The sequence below is a fragment of the Culex quinquefasciatus genome, chromosome 3, assembly GCF_015732765.1.
Source record: "Culex quinquefasciatus strain JHB chromosome 3, VPISU_Cqui_1.0_pri_paternal, whole genome shotgun sequence".
In the NCBI taxonomy this organism is placed as follows: domain Eukaryota; kingdom Metazoa; phylum Arthropoda; class Insecta; order Diptera; family Culicidae; genus Culex; species Culex quinquefasciatus.
Genome location: NC_051863.1, coordinates 58,711,510 through 58,731,102, shown reverse-complemented (window position 1 = coordinate 58,731,102; position 19,593 = coordinate 58,711,510). Strand labels below are relative to the sequence as shown.

The following is a 19,593-nucleotide window of genomic DNA, read 5'->3' as shown; positions in this document are numbered from 1 at the left end:
CAAAGCCAAGTACTGACGCGTTAAAGTTTTGCCTGATGCCAGGTTATCCATCCTTCTTCCGGAACCACCCAACGCAAGAAGAATCCTCCGAAACGGTTTTGTGTAAGTTACACTCTCTAGGAAGCAAAAAAAAAAAAAAAAACTCGGAAAGAAAGTGAATAATGAGGTGTGGTTTAACGATGAAAATAATACGAAATTTTTCAATTTTTTCAATTGAATGGTTTTAAATTTTCGACAACTTTACTTTAAAAGTAAAAAAATCTTGCTGTGCTCGAAGAGTCAAATTTCTTACTGTGCTTTAATAGTTTAGCACAACTACAACCACCACTGCAGTGGTGGTGGTGGTGCTGGCTATTGCTTGCTGCTAAGTAGTACTGACAGCAAGAGCAAGTTATCTCAAGATGAAAGTACACCTGGCAGGTATCGTTAATTAATGTATCAACATCGTTGGAGCTCCGCTGAAAGCAAGCTCGGGGTGTTAGAACAGAACAGAGCACGGAACTTGGCTTGGCCCAGGTGAAACTAAGAGAAAGAATATCCAGCAAAAAAAGGAAGATGCACCACCTCTTTAGTGGTTGATCAAATATTTACCACTTGAGCGAAGTCTCAGAAGTGGGTCTTGGGGTTGCACTTTTCTTTGGAAGGAGTCGTTTAAAGGAGGTATGAAATGAGCAAAAACTAGGAAACATGATACATGATGGCACCTCTTGACAGGTGTGAGAACTTTGGTTGATTGAATTATTCAAGAATGTTATTTGTAGTAGCTTTTAGCTTTTTTTAGTTTAAAAAATCTGATCCGCAGAAACTGAAACTTCTTCCGAATCAAGTTAAAGCAAACTTTAACTAAATTTTCCCAAAAGCTACTCACTCGACAGTCTTGACGGTCAGCTTGGCGGGGGAGATGTTGTTGGCGAGGGCGTGCTGGTGCATGTGCAGGGCGGCCAACCGCAGCGCCACCTCCGGCTGCAGCTCGGGCGCGAACCGCTCCTGGGTGACGTCGTTGCAGCACTGCAGAAACAGATAGTCCAGCGCGTTCAGGTCCTTCTGGGCCAGGCCTGCCGCCGACACGGGCACGAACGTAACCCGGAAGAGGCAGCGCAGCTTGTGGGCACCGGGCCGGGCCGCTATCTGTGGAAGATTAGTGGGGGGAAAATGGGTTTAAAAATTGGGAAAAAAAGGAATTTCGACTTCGATGATACTGACCCTGGCGACGGTTTCCTGGGGGTCCAGCAGGGTCAGCTTGTTCCGTTTCAGACTTTTGACGTGCTCCAGGACCAGGCTGAAGTGCTCCCCCGCGGTTAGGCATAGTTTATCACGTAACGACGTTACGACGTCCTGGAATTATGATAATTAATAATATAAATTAAAAGAATCTAAAAAATCAATTCAAATTTACCTGAACGGTAGTCGTGGAGTCGTACTTGAAGGATTTGGTTTGGCCATTTTCGAGGAAAACCTTGAGCACGTTCGCCATGGGAGGAACGCACAGGTCTCCAAGACTAAATGCTGATGGCTGGAAAGATAAAGGGAGAGAGAGGGGAATGGTAAGTGAAAACTACTTGAAGTAAACATTTAAAAAATTGTCTGTAGTAAATAATTATAAAAATATTTTTTTCCGAGAACATTACGATAAAAAAAAATCGACAGTTCTGATATTTGTCACCATGAAAGAAGGGCTCTTTCGCAACATTTCGCGAGATGTGAATTTACGAAAAAAAAGTTTTGAAAAAGTTAGACGAAACAAAGAAAAACGCAAAAACTTTTTTTTTTTCGTAAAATCGCGATAACTCGTGATGTTTTTAAGCAAACCCCTTATGTCTATATATTATTATTTTTGTAATTGTCTGCTCTACAAATTTGTAGAACATTATTGCACTCTAAAACATAACTCTGCAAAGTTAGAAAAAAAAAATGAAATTTTATTTTTTTTCTTTTAAATGAAAAAATTACCCTTCTAGGCCAATGTAGATTTGAAAAGTACATTGAATTTCCCTTAAAATGACATGTTCCCAAAAAAATTTAAAGTTAAGTAACGGAAAACGGGAGAATTAAAAAAAAATGTTTTTTCGATGAAAAATACGTCTTTTCGGAATTCAGCGTCTATTTTTACATAAAAGTCCCTTTGACACCAAATTTCTATCTCATCACCGTTTCAGGCTGCAAATTATTGAAAAACAACCCTTTTTTCGCAAATGAATTCAAATTTTCAAAAATAAAAAGGGGTCGTACCACCCCTCCGTCACGAGATATCAAAAAACAGACCTCGGATTCGTGATCAGGGACAAAAGTTATTCTTAAGTTCCACGCAAATCGAAGAGGGGTCGGGGCAACATTTTCCGATTTCGTGTGAGTTGGTAGAGAAATACCCATAGCGGTTTATGAAATACCCATATGCGAATTATTGATTGTTATTTATCTATTTTGCAAATTTCAAATCTTGAATGCTTAGCAAAAATATTTTGAGAAAATTTGAGTATTTTAAACTCATAACTCTAATTTTATGAAAACCTATACATAATTTTGCGTCGTTTGATCAAATTCCTGATTTAAATTTTTAATTTTTAGTTTTGTTTTAAACTTTGTCCGAAAGAACGGATGTTTAAATGTTTCATTTTGCAACGATAGATTTTTCATATAATTCTACATACAAATTTAAGGGCTGTTCATAGAAAAATAATATGAAAGCATTCAAAATCTGAGTCTGAAGAAGGGATTTTCAGATCGATTTTGTGTCTTTGGCAAAGTTGTAGGTTATGATTAGGACAATTCAGGAAAAAAGTTACACTCTTAAAAAAAAAATACTTTTCTATTCAAAAAACTTTTTTTCACAAAAAAAACGGTTTTGACAAACCCCCTCTATTTTCCATTGAAAACATTTTTTTTTAGATTTTTAAAATAACCACCTACATTTCAAAAGGGCTTAAATTATATCAGTTGGCCGTATTGAAATTTATTACGTGTTTTCCAAACACAAATTAATGAGAAAATTTCTCTTTTTAACAATTAAAATGTGATGAATAGCTTGCAAGACATCATCGATTGAAAATGGAGGGTAAATTGGGTAGAACTTGGACAAACTCATTTCAGATAATTTTTATTCTCCATATCTTAGCATCCAAAAGTCGTATCAAAAATGCACAGCGATCTGTGAAGTGAAATTAGCAGGAAAAAATTATTGCTGCTTCGGGGAAGCACTTTAGAGCTTTGGGGCCAAAGGAACATTTGATCAGTACAAAATTCTACGAAGAAGTCGTCAGCTTTCAAATGCAACTAACAAAATTTTTCTGGGGGTTCCCAGGCCGAAATAATTAGACAGTATTTTTTGTTTGGCCATTAGGGTGACCTACGCCGTGATAGGGTGGTCTGAAAAATGGCCATTTTCGTCGATTTTCGCAAAAACCACTTTTTTCGAAAAATCATAACTCCTCGCCATTTTAACCGATTTCAATTGTCTTATACGCAAATGAAAGGTGATAAGTTGACCTTTCAAAGAAAAATAGTAAGAAGTTTCAAAAATCTAGTCTAACTTTAAAAAAACTTTAAAATGCCGTTTTGACGGTGTCTGGACCAAAGAGCCTATATCTGGAAATATTTTTTTCGGATTCCCCGGACATTTTTACATAACATACTACAAAATTGGAGGAGTTTATTAACAGGATTCCGAGATATGATTTTTTGAAAAATAAATCCGTGTTTTTTGACGCGCCGCGCGCAAAAACCGGAGAATGACGAAATTGGCAAAAAATCAACTTTTTTCACTAAAACTGCGATAACTTTAAAATTTCAGCGATGACCTATAGATGTTTGGGTACCAAAATTTTCGTAATTAAGAGACGCAAGTTTTGGTAACCAGACATGTATAGGTCATCGCTGAAATTTTGAAGTCATCGCAGTTTCAGTGAAAAATGTTGATTTTTTGCCAATTTCGTCATTGTCCGGTGTTTGCGCGCGGCGCGTCAAAAAACACGGATTTTATTTTCAAAAAATCATATCTCGGAATCCTGTTAATGAACTCCTCCCATTTTTAGTATATTATGTAAAAATGTCCGGGGAATCTGATAAAAATATTTCCAGTTATAGGCTCTTTGGTCCAGACACCGTCAAAACGGCATTTTAAAGTTTCATACGCTCTTCTCATATGTGAGGCTAGATTTTTGAAAATTCTTACTATTTTTCTTTGAAAGGTCCACTTATCACCTTTCATTTGCGTATAAGACAATTGAAATCGGTTAAAATGGCGAGAAGTTATGATTTTTCGAAAAAAGTGGTTTTTGCGAAAATCGATGAAAATGGCCATTTTTCAGACCACCCTAACACGGCGTAGGTCACCCTAATGGCCAAACAAAAAAATACGGGTCTAAATATTTCGGCCAGGGAACCCCCAGAAAAATTTTGAGCCCGATCCGAGGACTTTTGTTTTTTTCCATGCTGTTTTCGTGGGGAATTGCTGTTTGTTTCCACCAACATTTGAAAAAGGCTTATTTGAAAACGTAAAATTGCTCTAACTTTTGAGCAAAACAAGCTAGCGATTTCGTTCTTCCGACAAAAGACGCGTTTTTTAGTCCTCCAAATATGTTCCCAAGCATCCAAAATTGCCAAAAATAATGCAAGAAAGTTATAGAATAAAAACACTTTTTTTGCAGCACTTTCATATAAAATGCTGCAGAATGATCATATTAAGAGATATAAATTTGGTGTCTTCGGCAAAGTTGTTCAGAATGGTTAGCACTACTAAACTTCCCCAAAAAAGTATGTCCCAATCTTACCAGGGTGCAGAGATTGATTTTGAAAAACTGAGAAAATTTAGGACCACCGTATCGTCATGACAAAGAGTCGTAGATTTTTGTACTGATCAAATGTTCCTTTGACACCAAAGCTCTAAAATGCTTCCCCGAGTAATTTTTTCCTGCTTATTTCACGTCTCAGACCACTGTGCAATGACTAAAAATAGCAAATTTTGGAGAATTTTCTCAGCTATTCGAATTTGTTTTTTTTTGCAAAGATGTTCAGTAGTTGTTCAGTAACTGGGCGTTGTTTAACTGGGCTGCTTTTTGATTGGGCGCTCGGTAACTGGGCCGTAGGCCAGTTAAAAAGCAGACAAACGTCAAAAAACCAAAACAAACCGAAATGACCGAGGGGTTGATGGATGCAAATTATGTTAAAATAACAGCTTTCTTCAAACTTTTATTTTATTTCAAGTCACAAATAAAAAATATGAAAAGTTAGCATTGTATACATAAATTAGAGTTACTTTTATTTTTATATTTCATCAAGAAAATAGTATGCATCGGTGGTCCCTTCGTTAATTTTCGTTCAGCCCAGTTAGCGAGCAGCATTCGGTGACTGGACTACGTTCGCAGCCCAGGTACCCAACAAGTACTGTATATTCAATTCAATTCAATTAGTGTTTATTAGATTTTACCAGTTCTGCTCCAGGATGTTACATTTGCAATTCAGAGATTTGGAGAACCTTTCAACTGAGATCAATTCATAAGTCTTTACAGGGAGGGTACAACAGCCTGTCCCATTTTGAGGTCATGTCGTTCAGGTGTCATGGTCATGGAATTTCAGGTGCTCACTTCTTAAATGTTAGATTTTGATGTTAGGAACAATGTTTTCTTAGACAAGAAAAAAAAATAAAATACTTTTTCACACCCCCTAGTCAAATTACTGAAAAAGGCACTTTTTTGAACAAATTTTCTAAAATTGCTTGGAATCAATACAAGAACTGATTCGATCAGGTGTGTTTTATCTTCAAACGATAGGTTTTTGACCAGAGGTTAAGATGCACTATACATTTTGGACCAAAGTTTAAGTTTTTGGACTCTCCCAGGAGGATTTATGTCGAAAAAATCGTATTTTTTCGAACCTTTTTTCAGTAATGCTCATTTAATTTTGGGTAGCCTATTTTTCCCAGTAAAACCAATACATGCAACTTGTAGGAAATTTCATGGCGAACATTTTTCCCTCTGAGAAAATGCAATTTCGACACACCAGAGCCGAGATTTTTGAGTTTTAGTGAGAAAAAAAATGCCAATTTTCAAAATTTCTCAGAATTCAGAAGCAAGGCCTACTAATTACATGATGTTGCAAGCATATGTCTTAAAGGTCAGGGTATGCTTTCTTATAGTAGTTTTGGGCAATGAATCCGAATCTGAAATCAAATTTCGTGTGAACAGTGATGTTTTGGAGCTAATCCCTATTTGCGTGTTTAAATCGCTGCAATTTAAATTGCTTGCAAGTTCGGTCATTCTTTTCTAGGTTTTCGTTCCAATTTGATTGATATTTTACTCACAAAACTCTTTATGTTTAATGGATTTTTAAAGGTTCTGATTATGTTAGGCAAACCGCATATTTTTATTTGGCGGGGGCTTGCTTGCTCTTTTAGGGAAAATAATTTTTGAGAAAAACCCCTAAATCTATGTTAAGTATTGTATATAAAGGGACAATATTATTAAAAATTAAAAAATGCAATTTTGATGAATGATTTAACCTAAAAATGGATTTGACTCAAAAAGGGTGCACTTTATCATTTATCAAAAGAACTTCTCTATTAAGAATTCAATATAAATTCTAAAATTGATCTTGTTTTTTGCAAATTCGATTATGCAAAAAAAAAAATATTTTTTTCCAAAAATCATAACTTGGTACAAGAGTTGACAATTTTTCGTCTACTAAAACATATTCATAAAACAATGAAAAAAATCAAAGGGGGTTTTTGTGAATATCGAGTTTGTTCGATAAAAAGTTATTTAAAAAAAGGATACATTTATTAAGAGTTTTATTTTTTTAAATATCAAAAAAGCCCCCAAATTTGTATGGAATGCAAGAAAAACTAATGATGCAAATTGGTTTATAAATCGATGGACAAAATTTCATATAAACAAATACAAAATACAAAAAACTATGTTTCGCAAAGAATTGCTTGAAAGTGTTTGAGTACAATCCTGACTCGAATATCCTCTATATAATATTTCAATAATTTTTAACAATGTTTGCACAACGGAAAATGCTATAAAAAAATTTATCAGACAAAACTTTTTTTAATCTATGGCTGCATGATGAATGATATCTGTAGCCACACGGAAATTTTCGGAATAGTGCAGTTGTTGAAACTCGTAGGATACCACAAGCCGTTTCACACAAGTCTTACATGTTGATGCAATATTTCGCGCCGACGTCAGCATCCTGAACATTCCGATGGAAATTCCATCTACAAGAGTAGTGGCCAGTAGAATCTCATACGCGTACACATACTCTTACATTCAAACACATTACAAACGTTGCTACTCTGCCGGGAGGAAGCGAATTGAGGTTAGGGCAAGGTTTGACGAAAGGGTCCTTGAAATTACTTTTATATACATAGTTGCATGCATTTATTTTGTTGATTTTTATTAAATCGAGTTTGATAAAATTATCATTCTTACTATTTTATATAAAACATGTTTTGTTTAAACGCCTCAAATCTCCCCTAAAGAATGCGCTTCAGACGCAACGGAGTGAGATATTTCATCATTTAACAGATCGCAGTGGCGAGTTGTTGAGCATAGTTTCGAGCCCAGAAGACTCTCTTGGACGTCGTGTTACACATCGCAAAACCCCAAAGTTTACGGGGAAAACATTCATATGAATTTCCCGCTTTTGAGTTTCTCGCCGAACATGTTCCGTGTGTGGTTTGCAGATGTTTCATGACCGGTTCTGCTTCCGGTTCGGTGTTCAGCACCGCGCCCTCAAAGCCACCAGCTCTTTCCTGAAGTGCGGTTTGGAATTTGAAAAGTGATGAAATGGTACGTGGCTTGGGAAACAGAACCGTTGTAATTTAAAATTTACAGTATTTCAAATTTGCAGAATGGACTTACAAAAGGTGCAGGTGGTTATGTTACAGACATGACCAGTATGACAAAGATCTTTGAAAGAAGCTCTTAGCTTTCAGAGACGATTTGCTAATTCAAATCCCGCTAATGGAGTACTGGATTTGATGAGAAATACGCAAAAAACAACTTTTCTCGATTTATGAATTTTCATGCTTGAGTCACACAAGTTCCAGTCTGTTGAAGCGTGACCCAAATTGTGCCCTGCGGCGACTTTTCTTGAAGGATTTCCTGGACCGGAGGTCTTGGCTCCCATAATCGAGAATGCGTGCTGTAATAAAAAAAGTTGTGTCCAGCAGCCTAGGAGGGAAATTGAAAGAAAAACTTTTCCCCGAAAGATTCATTTTGCCGCCTCCGTCTTCATCGCATCAATTTGGGCATCAATCTGCGATGGAACGCAATAAATGTTGAGAAGTTTATTAGGGGATCGTTGGATAAGGTCAATTCTTGAGATATCTATTTTAGAGTTTTATTGAGCGTGCTTGTTTTGGTGAAGCAACAAGTGATTTTGCGCCATAAAAAGATAATTTGCATTTGATTCATCTTTGCTTGTCTCATTTTCAAATGTTCCACAAGATAATTCTTGGTTATCGTGCTAGTCGCACGTACATTTTGTGCATTTTGAGTTAAGAACGCCATTTTGTGCAGATCTCCAACATTCGATTTCAATCCTGGAATTTTCAATAAAACCGATAAAACTCCGTGCATTGTTATCACTTTTCATATCAAAGAAATTTCAATCTTGTCGTGCTATCTTGACACACCTTGAAAATTGTTGTAGGTGCGACAACTGGCCAAAGGGATTTCAGGTCAGAACGCGTTTGACACACGTACATGCCCGACAACTGTAAACATTTGTAATCATAACACGGGACTACGGCTACCAATTTTAACCAAACTTCGGGACAATACTCAGAACGGTCAACCAAACAAAACGTGTTTGTTATTGTTTACATTGCGTGCTCTTGTTTTTAATTATTCAAAGTCAAACATTGAAACGCATTTTTCTCAGAATGTTGAACAAATTTGAAAAAATCTTCAATTCTGAGAACGTTGCCACCCCAAGTAAAGCGTCTCAAAAATCACCAAAAAGAACCTTCATCAATGTGACATTTTTGACACGTCTCCTGGCAGTACAAAGACTAGCGCCATTCGTGCGTGCGTCCCCAAAACCTCTCCAAATAATAGCGACAACTTTATAGCGGTGGAAAGTGGATGTGTCAAAACCCGAAAATTCCTGCGTTTATTATGACACATCTTCACACACAACGAACGGTACGTGTGTCCCTCCATGGGGGTGTGATGTTATTTTTTTGTGTGGAAGCTTTCGAACTTTGGTGGAGGGGCGGGGTTGGTTTTGCTGAGAATCAGAAGGAGACGGGAAGGATCAAACCATTTTGGAGACACAAGTTCAAAGCATTTTGTCAGATTTTGCTGCTTTTTGTTAGGTGGTGTGCATTCCAGGAGGGGGTGCGCAATGTTGGAAAAATTTTGCAGAGGGATTTTCAAATTTGTCTCAGTTGCCATTATTTAAGGGAATCTGAACTAGGGTGACAATAAAAAAATCGACTTCAGGGATACCCTCTGATTCGATTCCTTGGGAAAAATAAGTATCTGTGCAAATTTTGAGCCACATCGGTTAAGGTTTAAGGGTCGTTTTTTGTCGTTGAAGTTTATTTATATGAGGGAAATTGCGGAAGGGTGCAAAACGATCCGATTTGATCCGAAATATGAGAGAAACCGTATCATCTGACCTATCAAACTTCATGAAATTGAAAGGTTTGCCAATCTGATTCCGATAAATTGTACCGATTTCGAGATTTGGTCACATGAATGCTTATTTTGACTAAAAATTAGCAGTTTTAATTTTGTATAGTTAAAGCCCATAAGGACCATTTTTTGATAATTGTTGTTGAAAAATTCAGAAAAATTCCAAAACTTTGTCTAAGAGACATTGAAGATTGGACCTCTGTTTGCTTAAGGTGAAGCCGTTGATCATTTCCGAAGAAAATTGACCAACACTCTGAAAAACTCTGTACTGAATTCAATTTAACGAAATTCTGCACCAAAATGAATCAGCATGAGGTGGTTGTTGCCTTCTTGAAGCCACTGCACAGTGGTCCAGATGGCAAAATTAGGTGGAAAATGGATTTTCTGTAAAATGATGAAGTTTTGGAGCTTTGGTGTCTTGAGAAGAGTTGTTGCATATGGAAAGGGGCAACTTTTGGTTTGGTTGGAAATTAGGGTGGTTCACTATTAGGGTGATTTTGAAAATCGAACTTTTCAGGAATATTTTTGGGATTTTTTTTGTCTTGTAGAAAGTTGTTGGACTTGCCAATCCAAGCAACTTTGTCGAAGACACCAAATTTTTTTTTTGAGACATTTAAGTTTTAAATTTGCATCTTTTTTACCTTAAAATCGCTGTAACTTTTGACCCTTAAGTCCAAATTGACTTGTCAAGAAATAAAAATGTTTGTTTTTTAGAGCTCTAATAGTGCCCCGAATACCATTTTTCTCTAAAACTTAACCCTGAATTGTCACGTTCAAAGAGCTGATTTTTGAAGGTTGGCTCAGATGCTTTCCATAAATTTGGTCGTAGAAGGCGTAGATTACGAGATAAAATTTTGGTGTCTTCGACAAAGTTGCTTGGATTGGCAAGCCCAACAACTTTCTAGAAGCCAAATAAAAACTTCCCAAAATTATTCTTGAATAGTTAGATTTTAAAAATCACCCTAATAGTGAACCACCCTAATTTCCAACCAAACCAAAAGTTGACCCTTTTCATATGCAACAACTCTTTTCAAGACACCAAAGCTCCAAAACTTCATCATTTTACGTAAAATCCATTTTCCACCTAATTTTGCGATCTGGACCACTGTGCACAGGAATTTGTTAATCAAATGTGTTTCGAAATTCATATAATTTTTTGATACAATCATTAACGTCCTAGTTGGCAATCATTAATTAATGACGATTTCCATAACTTTACAAGGAATGGAATAATCGTTACCAAAAAGTATCAACACACTTAGGATACCATTCTGAACAACTTGTTGAAGGAATTTTGTCAAAATATTGAAAGCGACGCAAAATGTATATCTTTGAACGAAAAAACATGACAATGATGGAAGTCTTCATGTTGAGGAGCCATTACACTACCGCAAACAAACAAACAAACTTGCACTTTTTCGTGTTTGACAGTTTGCCAAACTCGCAAACATGGCAAAATGTAAGCAAGTTGACGTTTGTACAAACAAATCCTGGCAAACAAACAAAGCAGGCAAACTGGAAAACTGTCAAAATAGCGAGTTTGTTTGATTGTCGTAGTGTAATAGCTCCTTTTCTTTTTCTTCCCTGTTTTCGTATGCTAATATCTTTGCAACTAATGGTTTAAAATTTATGTTTGAATAGCTTTACATTTAATATTTGACTCTTTCAAATGTTAGTCTTGATTCCAAAACTTTCAAAATATTGTTTTCAATTTCACATTTTTTTACATATTTTAAATGAACAAAAAGTGCCAATTTTTGATGTTTAGGGTATGACGTTTTGTTTTGTTTAGGCAAATATTTGAAACGGCTTTATGCAGTTTTTTAAATATCCGTATTGAATTGAGTAGCAAACATAACTTTTATGATTTTGTTCGAGCAAAAGCTTTTTCAGGATAAAAACATCAATTTTCTTCTATTTTTGAATTGTGCCTATCCATGTTGTTCTTTAAAAAATTGTTAGCTAAAAATTCTCTTCAATTTTCTGTTTTGAACATTTCTTAGACATGGGTTTTCAAAAAAAAACAAAATTATGAAAAAAATAGTTTGATAAGTAAATATTCAAACAGCTGTAACTTTTGAGTGAATTTTCTGATCAATTTGATGTCTTCGGCAAATTTGTAGGTATTGTTGAGGAATATTGAGAAAAAAATAGGTACACGGGAAAAAAAATTGCAGATTTTTTTGATTCGGGTATTTTTTTGATTTTCGAGATTTTTTGATATGTTTTAGAGGACAAAAATCCGCAACTTTTGAGCCATAGAGAAACATGGTCAAAAAATCTGTCGCCGAGTTATGAGTTTTTGAAAAAATAGTGATTTTTGTAAGAAATCGAAATTTCATGCAAAAACAAATTTGACGTTATTTTTAAATGCACAATTGAATTTGCAATTGAAAACCACTCAACAGATTTTTTGATAAAGGGTCCGTTTTCAAAATATCGCCACCAATAGTTTGATTTAAGCGAATTTTTTGCAGTTTTTCGATTTTTAAAAATAGTGACCATTTCTAAAAACATTTTTTTGAAAAGTTCAAAAAATTTGCTATAAAATTGTCTACGAGACATTGAAGATTGGACCTCGGGTTGCTGAGATAGAACCGCTTTAAGAAAAAGAAACAGGAAAATTGAAGTTTTCCAAGTCTCACGAAAACAACCCACCATTTTCTAATGTCGATATCTCAGCAACTAATGGTCCGATTTTAAATGTTAAAAAATGAAACATTCGTGAAATTTTCCGATCTTTTCGAAATCTTACAATAGAGCATTTCTAAATCACGACCTACACTTTTAAAGGGCTTACAATCAGTTTATCATTTTCACTTTTTGTAAAAATCAAAAATTTCGATTTCATATCTTTCAATTGCAGCGTTAATGTCGTGATTTGAGCCTGAGGCTAAAACCTAAAGTCTAACTTTCTTCCAACCCTGCAAGAGTGAGAGAGAGTGTGTGTGGTGGTTGGCCCCGCAGAGTTTTGACACGGACGACGACCATAATCAAAGAAAAACACAGACATTGATACGGAACGGAAAATGACGGTGTGTAGATTCAAATCTATATAATCCAGGGAGTTTTTTTTTTGGTTGAGGGGGTGGTGAAAGTAGAACATCTTCTCCATCTTCAAATTTTGCTTTGTGTTTTTTTTGTGTCAAAAGAGATTGCGGCAAATGTGCAAACACCAACTTGAATTGATACTTTCTTTGCCCCGAGGCTACATCGCGCCGTTTCAGTTTCTCTGTTAGAGTATGTGTGAACGATAGACCCCCCCCCCCTTCTTTGAGTGTATGTGTGTGTGTACTTTGAATCCATAAACTAAATATTTGGATTGATACCGAGCAAATTTTTGTTGCGAAGGAGGACGAGGATTACAAAATGGAATTTTGACTGGATGGAATTTGCGTGTGCATGACTGTGTAGAGTTTGTAGAGTTGGAAAGTGCCGAAATTCGCCATTTGTATGGAGACAATAATGGAACTCTGAGACGGGCGTCTCGACTTGAGGGGAAAATTGAATGTGACAAAGTTGTTACAGCGTGTGTGGAACGATGCGATGACTGGGGACGAAAAATGTGGCTTTTGAAGTGGTTTGGATATCTGTGGAATCTTGGCGTGCAAGGAAAATTTAAACTATGTCGCGAAAAACGAAGTTGACTTTATAGCTGTCGGCCACCATTGCTAGTACCAACCACTAGTGTCTTCCTTTTATCTACAAGGACTTCGCCGCCCTGGGCTCCTAAGTGTATGAAAGTATGGCACGGAGCGACGGCGCCGAATACCCATATTTACACAAAGAATTTTAGAGCGCCCGCCGCGGGATTCGAACCATCGACCTCTGGGTTGTGAGTCCAGTGCGCGGTCCGATTGATCAACACGGGCGGGACTATGTCTAACTACGGGAAACTATGTCGCATCCGCAGTTAAACAGACTTTTCGTTGATCGTCTAGAAAAAAACACAATATCCAAGTAATTGCAAAATTTAGTATTTTCTTCTACTTAGGGTAACATTTCTTCAGTTTGTAAAAAAAGTATATTAAAAAATATATCGTAACACAAAAAATATAAAAACTCCTTTCTTATTCACAAACTCCCACACTCACTAACTTTCTTACTAACTCACATACTCACTCACTCACTAACTTACTTACTCACTCACTCACTCACTCATTCAATCACTCAATCATTCAATCACTGTCTGCCTGTGTGGATCGATCGGACCGCGCACTGGACTCACAATCCAGAGGTCGCTGGTTCGAATCCCGGGGCGGACGCAAAAAATTCTAAGTGTAAATATAAGTTTTCGGTGTCCTCTCCCCGTGCCCATACCTTCACACTTAGGAGACCCGGGAGGCGGAGTCTTGTCGCAAAAAGAACGATACACGCCTGTGGATCCGTTGACGAAACCGCAAGGTTTAAGAGGGCCACATTATAAGGTGTTACGTCGATTCCGTTTTCATCATTCAATCACTTGATAACTCAATAACTCAATCACTCAATCACTCAATCACTCCGTCACTCAAACACTCAATCACTCAATCACTCAATCACTCCATCACTCACTCATTGATTCATTTAGGATTTATTTAGGTGTTCACTGACTAGCTATCAAATAAAAAAAAACAAAAATGGGAATAATTCTTAACAAAAATGTTCACATTTGACCAAGTTTTCCTTGTTAAAAGTTTTTTAACCTTTCCTAACTCTCCGGAAAATTCGCCCAGTTGGGTAAGCCAGTTTTCCACTTGAACGTCGCCATATTCACGAGCAAAAAGTATCTCGCACAAATCGAATCTCGTCACGTTCAAGGTGCGGAAGTAATGCTTCTCCAAAGGATGGTGGGGGCGAGGTGTGAAGACACTCTTACAAGTTCATTAAAAATTGCGTTTGTTCCGGTTCAACGGTAATCTTTGCACACTTTTATACGTTTAAGGGGAAACGGTGAAATTGAATTTTAATGTATCCAACTTTAAATTCGAATGTTTCTTCAAAATATTTTCAGAACAAGTTAAGTTAACGAAAATCAAAGCAAATATTTATAAAAAAGTAGTTAAATCATTTAACTGCATTGATTCGCCCACAACAGTGACACCGAAGAAGTTTGCTTCCAAAAACTTTTCCCTCCTCCCAAAAAAAAAAAAACATTGTTGCTTTCCATTTTTCCGAAACGTTAAGGTCGTTAGGCGGAGAATTTAAGCTTATTGTACACAACTTTCTACAAAGACCGTTTTTCGTTCGTTTCTGTACTTTGAAAAATTGTTTCCGATGGGGCACAGAGTGGGAGAAAGAAAAAGCTCTGTTTTCCTTCACAGCTGGAGTTATCGATTTGTTGCTGGTGCGTTTCCCGGAAACATCATTAGGAGACTTTATGCGCGATCACTTTTCACTGGTATTTTTCACGGCGTTCGGCTGTGAATGAATGAATGGGGGTTGTTTGTGGGCAATTATTTCACCCTGGGGGGTCTGCTAGAACACACTCTCAATTTACATTACGTGCTTGTTGATCTGGAAAGTCTGGATGCTGATTTGCAATAATTTTGTGTGTCATTTATCAAATTTAAATTTACGAGTTTCAGAAATAGCAAAGTTACAAAAACAATTTTGCCATTTTCCTCCTTGAACGCATAAAAGTTTGTAAAGATTACAGTTGAACCAGAACAGACACAATTTTAAATGAACTTGTAAGAGTGTCTTCACACCTCCTCTTCTCTTCTTTTGGAAGAGCATTACTTCGATTTGTTCGAGATACTTTTTGTTCGTGGATAAGGTGTCTTCAGCAAAGTTAAAAGTTTGTTGAATAGCACACTCTTTTAAATCTTCAATTATAAGTAGTATGCAACAATAGGGTGACACAAAACAAAAATGAAAATTTGGGAAAATCTTAAGAGATATCCCCTGGCTCGACTCTTCAGGTAAAAATAAGTAACTGTGCAAATTTTGAGCTAAGCCGATTAAGGTATAAGGGTAGCTTTTTATCATTAAAATTTGTATGGTAAATACCGCATAAATATATGGAGAAATGGAAAAATTTCAAAACTACACCAAAAGGTCGCGTTAAATGTGTCGGATTATTGTCAAGTGTAAGATTTTTAAGTAAAATTTGATGACAAACAACTTTTCCGAAGACGGCAAAACGATCCGAGTTAACCCCGACGAGTTAATAACGATTTAAAGAAGACGTTTTTTTCACCAACTTAAACGATAAAAAGCGACTCTTAAACCTTAACCGATTCCGCTCAAAATTATCATAATTACTTATATTTATATCTGAGGATATCTGAGGTAATTTTTTCATTGTCACCCGAATGGGACCATCCATAAACCACGTGGACACTTTTTTAAGAATCTGTAACCTACCCCCTCCCCCAACGTGGACAATTGTCCATACAAAAAAACTTTTTGTGCGGATCGTGGACAATCGCCATACCCCCAAAGTGTCCACGTGGTTTATGGATGGTCCCAATGCAACAATTTGCAATTTTTTTTATTCACAAGTCTTACAACGAGGCAGTGCCGGGTTGAAATCATATGATGAGAGATGAAAAAAAAAAATCATTTTGCTACTGGTTGCATATAGCATTTTTTGCAGTTCCAAACAATGTGTATTAATAGGATTTCTTTTTCCTCGCTTTAGGTTGGCGTATTACTTTTCTATACAAGGGCTGAAAAGTTGTACTTTCCATCACTCAAAAAAGCTCTGAATTAGACATTGTTGGAATTGTATTTTTTTCAATAGTCCTTATCATAACTTATAACTATGCCGAAGGCACCAAATCGAAAAGAAAATCTCTTCTCAAGATACCAATTTTCTAATGTCTCACATGGTCATACAACACTACCAGCACGCAGAATTGCATGAAAAAACTTATGAAAAATGGCTTCTTTTGAAATATGGAAACCATGGACAAACCCAATACAAAACCAAACATATCTAAAAGTATGCGTAATTCACGAGAATTATACAGTAAAAAGTCACTTGAAGTTGATTTGCCAAATTCTTACTTAAAATAGTAGTATATGCAACAAGTTGCAAAAAGAAGATTTTTTCGGCACGAGTCGTACATTTATCCAACGAGGTTTACCGAGTTTGATAAATACGACGAGTGCTGAAAAAATCAAGTTTTGCAAACATTTTTTGCAATTCCGAAAAACGCGTCTTGAATGGAATTTTATGTCAAACATTAATGTGTTTAGTAAATTCACCGTTCAAAACAAAAAAAAAATCAAAATGTTACTTTTCGATAATAGTTTTGAAAAGTTCAACTTTTCAGCACCCATTTCAGTGTTGAAAAGTGAAAGTGAAAGGTATTCATTTTCCTTTCTGTTATTTTTGATAGGGAAAAGTAGGCCATTTCGTTTCTCCAGAAGGACAGGAAAAGTTGACATTTTTACAGCGGAATTGCAAAATATAGTTAAGCAATTTCGTCGTGACACTTCTAACTTTTCTCGAGCGAAGAAACGGCCTTCTTTTCTCTACCAAAAATAACAGAATGGAAAATTAATACCTTTCAATACCAGTGCTAAAAAGTTCTACTTTTCAGTGCTGAATAGCACATGTATCGAAAAGTAATATGTTGTATGACCCGTTTTTTATTTTTTTCTGTATTAAGAGGTCATTTTGAGCAACGCAAGAAAAACTTTATTTATCTTGTTTTAAATTATTTTTTTCATCAGTCAAGGATGCCTGTTTGTAGTTGAGAGACTGGTTAAGGTGATTTGTCAAGAAATAACTTTATTTATGTTAATTTTTTGAAAAGTGTACAAACTTTTTTTGCACCTTTTTTATTTTTTTGATAGTATTTGTCATAGAACTTTCTATACAAATCATCTTTTCATGAGCTTTTTGTAGCAAAATGTTCGGTATAAATTTCTGAACAAAACGTAGTACTAGGTTTCTTTCAAACTTTAAATTGTTCACATGTTTCATCACAAAATGTGCATAGTGCCCAAGGGGTGTAAATACTTTTTTTGTATACTGTACTGGCTCAATTTCAAGAACATCATCCCCCCCTTTAATATCCAACTAATGGGTATCATTGCACAAATGTCATAATTTTGGTGCTAATGTTTGCAGAAACTTTACATTTTTCACAACATTAGATTTTTTTTTCACTCGCAACAATTTACACATACTTGCAGCATTTTTAAAATTAATTTTCATTACCTGTTAAGATTTAAGGAATGCAAAAGCTCATGATAAATCTTTGTTAAATAATCTATTAATAAATGTTCCTGTATGATGCAATATTGCAAACACTAACAGTTTTAGTTTTTATCAATCACAGACAGAAATCATGACTGATATTATTTTATAAAAGGAAAAAAACAAAAGAAGACGTCAAATAATTTTTACAAAAAATAATAATTGATGCTCGACTATTTTTCAAAGTAATGGAATTTTGCTCAAAAAATGCGAAAACTCCCAGGAATTAATGTAAATAATGTTCGCCAAAAAACCGAAGCAATGCAAAACTTCACAATTATATTTTATCAAAAGCTTTCCAGTTTAAAAAATACCTAAACCTAACAAAACCAAAACAAAATTGACTTAAAATAAAAATATTTTAAAAAACTTTTCATTATGAAAGGGCATGAAAATTAGATTGAATTTATTTAAAAAAAAATTAAGTAAAGGCAATTTTTGAAAAATTTTGCAAAATATGCTCATGTTAAAAAAATGTGAAAATTCACAAAAAAATATTTGTGAAATTACATCTTTAAAAACCTGCTCATGTTTGAGAGAAAGCAAATATTTTAAAAAAGTATGGTGTTATTTTCACGGAGGTTTCAATTATTTTCGATAAGCTTTTTTGAATTTTAGTTTTTGTCAGCTATATTTTGAAACACCAGAGTTGAAATCAAAACAAATAAAAATTTCTGTTGTATCTTATCGAAGAATACACAGATTTGTATTTTTTACAAAAACGCATTGGATTTCTATTGCATCGTCATTCCTGCCTAATAATGGACTTATTCCCTCCCAGGGGGAATTCCTCACCGGTTGAGAAACACTTATTTATATTGTTAAGTTTATGTTTGTTTCTGATGGTATGTGACTGATGCTATCATCTCCTATCATTTCCTTTTGTTTATTTATTTTTTCATGTTTTTACAGAATTTTTACAGGAGATGGTCAAAACCTATATTTGTGAAGGCCTACGCAAAAAAAAAATAATTGGTTTCTCTTTGACAGTTCAAAATTGAGGACACTCTGGCAATCGCTTTTTAGCACACGGGTTTATTGTAACATTAATAACTATTTTTTTTCTAAGCAGTCTTATGATTGTGAAGAAATGCACAGAAAAAAAAATCATGGTAATATTACATCTGGGAAGGGGTACATCATTTATGTCAGAAAAAAGATGTAATTTTACCTCTGAAAATGTGTAATTTTACCACTTTTCTGGTGTAATGTCACTTTTTCAGTCTAAATTGAGGTAAAATTACATTATAAAAGAGGTAATATTGAACCTTCCTAAATCTTCCGCTGTCGTGCTAACTTGCAGCACGTATATTTTGGGCCAAATTGAGTTAAGAACGTCATTTTGTGCAGCTCACAAAGCTTCACCTAGAATTCAATAAAAACCGAAAAAACTCTGGCATTGTTGTACCTTTTCATATGAAAAAGAAGTTTCAATCATGTCGTGCTATCTTGTCACTCCCTGAATATTGATGTAAGTGCGGCAATTTGCCAAAGGGATTTCAGGTCAGAACGGGATTGACTCACGTACAAGTTAGACTACCATTAACATTTGTAATTATAACTCGGCACTACAGCAATCAATTTCAACCAAATTCCAAGATCGAATGATCAACCACACAAAACGAGTTTGTTATTGTTTACATCGCGTGCTCTTGTTTATGTTTATTCAAGGTCAAACATTAAAACGCGCTTTTCTCGGAACGTCAAAAAGTGACGTGCGACAAGTTAGCACGACAGCGTCGAAATAGATCGCAAAAA

The 19,593-nt window shown here is 35.5% G+C and overlaps 1 protein-coding gene across 1 annotated transcript in view; it reads right to left on the bottom strand.

The window, feature by feature from the left end:
- The window catches only part of LOC6042974, a 455,221-nt gene that overhangs the window by 21,832 nt on the left and 413,796 nt on the right, over positions 1–19,593 (bottom strand). The window contains exons 7-9 of the mRNA XM_038266300.1: positions 1,397–1,513; positions 1,204–1,335; positions 869–1,128 (exon numbers count right to left, since the gene is read on the bottom strand). Coding sequence (XP_038122228.1) covers positions 869–1,128; positions 1,204–1,335; positions 1,397–1,513 — 509 coding nt within the window. The remainder of the gene's footprint in view (positions 1–868; positions 1,129–1,203; positions 1,336–1,396; positions 1,514–19,593) is intronic.